This window comes from Gobio gobio, assembly GCF_949357685.1.
Source record: "Gobio gobio genome assembly, chromosome: 4".
Taxonomy (NCBI): domain Eukaryota; kingdom Metazoa; phylum Chordata; class Actinopteri; order Cypriniformes; family Gobionidae; genus Gobio; species Gobio gobio.
In genome coordinates this window covers 22,047,048-22,053,047 of record NC_137100.1, presented here as the reverse complement: position 1 = coordinate 22,053,047, position 6,000 = coordinate 22,047,048, and the positions used below count along the sequence as shown (strand labels likewise).

Genomic DNA, 6,000 nt, shown 5'->3' with positions numbered 1-6,000 from the left:
GTCTACATCAACTACACAGAGTATTCATTGGTAATTAGGGAATTATCAACATCTAATTTCCTCAGTCAAAGCCAGCTTCCAACACTTGGACATTTACCCTGACTGAGTAATCGAAATATTAATAATTCTATTAATAGGTTTAATTAATGTCGAACTTGACTCTTTAAGCATAATTACATCCATACCATATCTTTTGCTGTAGATGGTTTAAGATAGTTAGGGTGAGTATGATTTTTAAAAAATAAATAAATAAATACTTTTATTCAGCAAGCATGCATTAAATTGATTAAAAGTGACAGTAAAGACATTTATGATGTTACAAAATATTTCTATTCACATATGCTATTTATCAAAGAATCCTAAACAAAAATGGATCAGTTTTTAAAAATATGAAATAGCACAACTGTTTTTAACATTGTTAATGATGAGAAATGTTACTTGAGCCCCAAATCAGCATTTTAGAATGCTTTTTGAAGTATCATTTGACACCGAGGACTGAGTAATGATGCTGAAAATTCAGCTTTGCCATCACATTTCAAAATATATTACAATAGAAAACTTTATTAAAAACTTTAATAAGTTATTTTAATATATATTTAACTATACTGTTTTTACTGTGTTTGATCAAATTAATGCATACTTGATAAGCAAAATAAATATAGTTAAGCATAATAAATATGTTAATTTTAACTTAATATATAAACGACAAAGCAGGAATTGCTGTCACATGTTTTACTCCAGTGACTATTTCTTGGCTGTAAAGTATAATAATAAAATAACGATAATAAATATGCATGAACGCACTGTTATCTTCCACACAAAGACACTTTATTATCATCACAAAGCATTGGCCAGTCTATGACAGACCACAATAAGATACACATGGCAGCAGTAAGATACACACACACCCGTTCTATGAAGAGTAAATATTTTTTATATACACCATATATACCATAAACTTATATTTTTACAATCAGTTCATTTTCAAGGCATTAACTTCATTGTCAATACTTAGTAAATGTTCATGTCGACACAAGGTAACAGAAGCACAACTCCCAGAGATACACAACATATATACATTAACACAGTAATAGATTCTGTTCACCATATAAGCAGTCAGAACTGCAGCTATATTAATTTAAACTCATGGTGGGGTTTTAAGAATGCTTGAATTTATTTATCAATAACACTTTAACTGCAGACAGACTGATTCACCAACAGTTCCACTTTGGTCGGACAGTTTCCACTGCTGTATAAACAAATAAATTAATTGCATTAACATAATTCTGAGGCTTTTTTTCTCCATGCCAGACACTTCATAATGTATATCCTAATGTATATACATTTCAGTCAGACAAGTCTTATTTGTTTGCTATAGGGAAAACACAAAGAGACATTACAGTCAAAACACTAGGATTAAATATTGTTCAAACTTTTAGGGAGAAAACATTCACACACAAAGTACCACATAACAAGTGCAAAAATCGTGACGTTTACTTGTGTATCCACTATCCTGCATACTGGCGTGCAGACAGGAATATTCTGTATGCTTATATATGGCAGATACACGTTTAGCTCGTGTGACACTTCTATAATCAGTCGACATTGTCTAGTGTGTAAACACAAACACCACACAGGATTTTCAGTATAATTAATATTGCAGTGACTTCGAATGTTGACACAAGTCCACACTGGGTGTATTATTCAGAGGCCGATTACAATGTGATTAGTGTATATAGTACAGACAGAAGGAGTGACTAACCCCACAGCTCTCCTGCATTCTTCATTTATCTTTCTGTCTTTCCTTTCAACCATTCCATCTGTTCTTGCTGTAACGCTAGGTATGCAGCAATCCCAGGATGCACTTGGTCAGAAAAAAGCACAGAGAAAGAGAGGCAGTGGACAGAGAGAGAAGGAGGATGGCGAGGAAGGACATTTGGCTCTAAGAGTCAAACGAAGGATGTGAACTCTCATTGTGAGAAGGGCTTCCTTTGCTTGGACGGCTAAAACACAGAAAAAAGGAACAGCAAATAAAACAAAAAAGGGGTAAATTCTTCTTGGGAAATTACAGAATATAGTAAGAACAATAATGGCTTTGTTAATGTCAGGTATGGTATGATGGCTTAGTTTTGTTGATTTCAGTTTATATTAGCACTTGTGATTGGGGTGGCTATATGACCAATATGAAGAAGACATGTTTACCTTTCCTCTTTTCTGATGTTTAACAAATAAGGAAATGTTATGACTTTAATGGCATAAAAAAAATTATAATAATTGTATGTGAACTAACAGCTACGCTAATAATTAGATTACTGTCTGTAAATTGTGAGCGAGTTAAGCCATCTTCAGTATAGCTTGCTAATAAACAATTATCATGTGATATCATAAAAACATAATTACAATGCCTAATCTGTCTAGTTATATACAGAGGTGTAAAGTACTTGAGTAATTTTACTTGATTACTGTACTTAAGTAGTATTTTTGGGGATTTTTACTTTACTTGAGTACAATTAAAAATCAATACTTTTACTTTTACTTAATTACATTTTTTAAGGGAAAAAAAGTACTCTTTACTCCTTACAATTTTATTTACAGTCAAAAAGTACTTCTTTTTTGGAGATCACTTCATTCTATTTTCCCTTGCTATTACCAAATCAATTGAATTGCGCTGATGCCCAGTTTAATTTAAATGTTTAATGTAAATGTATTTATTCTGCCAATGAGATTCATTTTCACATTCCATGAAATTGGTCAGACATGTTAATTGGTCCTTTGGAAGTGACGTCATGTCGCATCAATTACCACAATGCAGCACCTTGACCTGGGCTGCGTTTCCCAAAACCATCGTAAGCCTAAGTTAATCGAAGAGACCATTGGTGGCAATTGTTCTACGATCAACTTAAGCTTACGATGGTTTTGGGAAACGCAGCCCTGGAAATTAGAGTGAGAGGCTTTTCAGCACTGCAAGATAGCTTTTCAGCCCCAAAAGATGCTTGACACTAACAATTTTGAAAATCAGCTTCTGCTTAAAGGGATAGTTCACCCAAAAATGAAAATGTGATGTTTATCTGCTTACATGTAGGTGTCTTTGTTTCTTCAGTAGAACACAAATTAAGATTTTTAACTCCAACCGTTGCAGTCTATCAGTCGTATAATGCATGTAAATGGTACATGACTACTAGCATCATCTATGAGAGTAAAAAAAAGCTGCACAGACAAATCCATATTAAACTCCGCAGCTCGTGACAACACATTGATGTCCTAAGACATGAAACGATTGGTTTGTGCGAGAAACCGAACAGTATTTATATAATATTTTTACCTCAAAAACGATCTATGTCCGACACCCATTCAGCACGCCATCACTTCCGGTAATTGTGGTCAATGTACATAATAATAATAATAATAATTTGTTACATTTATATAGCGCTTTTTTGGGTACTCAAATTGCATTACATATAGAAGGGGGAAATCTCCTCAACCAACACCAATGTGCAGCATCCACCTGGATGATGCGACAGCAGCCATATTGCGCCAGAACGCCCACCACACACCAGCTTATGGTGGAGAGGAGGCAGAGTGATGAAGCCAATCGTATATGGGGATGATTAGGAGGCCATAATGGACAGGCCAATTTGGCCAGGATGCCGGAGTTACACCCCTTCTCTTTTTCCGAAGGACATCCTAGGATTTTTTTTAAGACCACAGAGAGTCAGGACCTTGGTTTAACATCTCATCTGAAGGACGGTGCTCTTTGACAGTATAGTGTCCCCTACTGGGGCGTTAGGACCCATACAGACCTGCTGGCCTCACTAACACATCTACCAGCAGACACCTGGTTTTCCCAGGAGGTCTCCCATCCGGGTACTGACCATGCTCAGCCCTGCTTAGCTTCAGTGGGAAACAAGTCTTTGGCAAAAGGGTGATATGGCTGCTGGCAAATGAACAGACAGAGTGCCGGAAGTGATCTCTCGCAGGTATCTCTACGCCAGATTGTGTACATTGACCTCACTTACCGGAAGTGATGGCACGCTGAACGGGTGTCGGACATAGAACATATTCGAGGTTAAACATTTTTTACAAATACTGTTCGGTTTCTCGCACAAACCGATTATTTCGTGTCTTAGGACATCAATGTGTCGTCACAAGCTGCGGGGTTTAATAGGGATTTGTCTGTGCATGTTTTTTTTTACTCTCATAGATTTTGCTTCCATTCACATGCATTATACGACTGACAGACTGCAACTGTTGGAGTTAAAAATCTTCATTTGTGTTCTACTGAAGAAACAAAGACACCTACATCTTGGATGCCCTGGAGATAAGCAGATAAACATCAAATTTCCGGTTTTGGGTGAACTTTCCCTTTAAGTTAAATCCGGGGTTTTACAACTTTGAGTAGCATGTTGCATACTGGTGAAGGGTCAAGGGTCAAGCCAAACATCACTTGTCTCTTCATCAGACACATATCCTTCAAGAATGATTTTATGTTCAATATTAAAATAAGAATGAATGATAATCAAGTTATAACAGTGTCCTACATTTGATAAATCAGTTCTCTATATTCAAGGAGTGATTTTGAATATTGTAGTGTTTTAGTTGCTCTGTGCTTTTGAATCCAGCTCTGATGTCTGTGTCAAGACGTGCTGGCAGGCAGATGTCCTTGGTGTAGTAATAACACTCCAGGGAGTCAAACGAGATCAGCATATGTTAACTATATGTCTTCCTGAGGTGACCCCCCGGGGTCATCCCTGAAACATCTATGGGATTCTTTGGGGACTCTTTTGGGGAGAAATGTACCTCTCTGATACTTTTCTTTCTTTATAGAATAAAGTCACTTCTGTACTAAATGTAGTATCAGCATGTTTTGGAGAAGCTTTGTTGATAGTTAGTTAAGATGTCCCGACCTTGATGGAAACTGTTTTTCTGGGAAACTTTGTGTGTGCGTCTCATGATTCTGTGCAGATCCAGTATTGGAGATGGTCCTTTCGGCAGACGATTCTAGACTTGGAGGCGTCTTTTCTATGACCTCCGAGGTCACTGGGGACTAATCTGGGCCTGGGCGACATCAAGTCTACGCATTTTTAGAGATATATGCTCCTATCTGTCTACGTGTGGAAAGTTGCTTACGTTGCATGTTGTTAGAACCAATCAGAATCATTCCACATGGCAGTAATGACGTGTCTAGACCTTGAAAACAGTATAACTGTTCAGAAAATTGTATGTACGTTAGACGGAGGCGGGGAGACTGTTAGAGGGAGCGCGGCCTACGAACTCCTCTTGAGCTGGCTTCTGTTGATGAAACTGCAAACTATTCTTCAGTAAAATTTTCTTTAATTAATCTGACTCCTGACTCCTGGTCTTCATTTTTCACTACTGGTCCTGGGTCCTAAGCTGTTACCCCAACACTGGCATTAGGTAGTAGTCTTATAGTTTGATAATTAAATACCATTAAATTCAAACAGTTCTAAAGCAGGATAAAACCTTGTATGTGGTTCATTCACTTCATGTTTTTAGAGATTAAAAGCTTAAAGAAGAATCTCTAGTTTTCATTCTTGCTGGTCCTTTTACGCTACTTGTACTTTTTTAATACTCAAGTACAATTTTGATGTGGTAATTTTTTACTTTTACTCAAGTATGATTCTGGCCAGATACTTTTACATTTAATTGAGTAAAATTTTTTAGTACTTTTTACACCTCTGGTTATATAGCAGTCAACAAGGTAATAGCAACATCAGCAAATTGTTTTTGTGTTGAGAAAGAAGATAAAGTCCCGCCCTCACCTACACCACAGCAGAACCTTATTTTACCAAGTGCAACATGTTCTCGGATCAACATCTTTGTTGATCCTGGAACATTCCAATCAACCAGTCGGATTTACAAGTTTACAGTTTAAGTCAAGGTTAGACTTACAACCAGGGTTTACATCAGTATTATTCACCTATCATGTCCCTTTGAAGCACAGCGATTCAAGAAGAAAATAAGAAATTATAGGCACATGGC

General features: G+C 36.8%; 1 protein-coding gene across 1 annotated transcript in view; it reads right to left on the bottom strand.

Annotated features, from left to right (window-relative positions):
- Positions 1-814: 814 nt before the first annotated feature.
- Positions 815-6,000, bottom strand: part of dnm1b (dynamin 1b) — a gene marked incomplete at its 3' end in the record, with an annotated part of 64,442 nt that continues 59,256 nt past the window's right edge. Inside the window, exon 22 of the mRNA XM_079815723.1 lies at positions 815-2,003. Coding sequence (XP_079671849.1) covers positions 1,943-2,003 — 61 coding nt within the window. The remainder of the gene's footprint in view (positions 2,004-6,000) is intronic.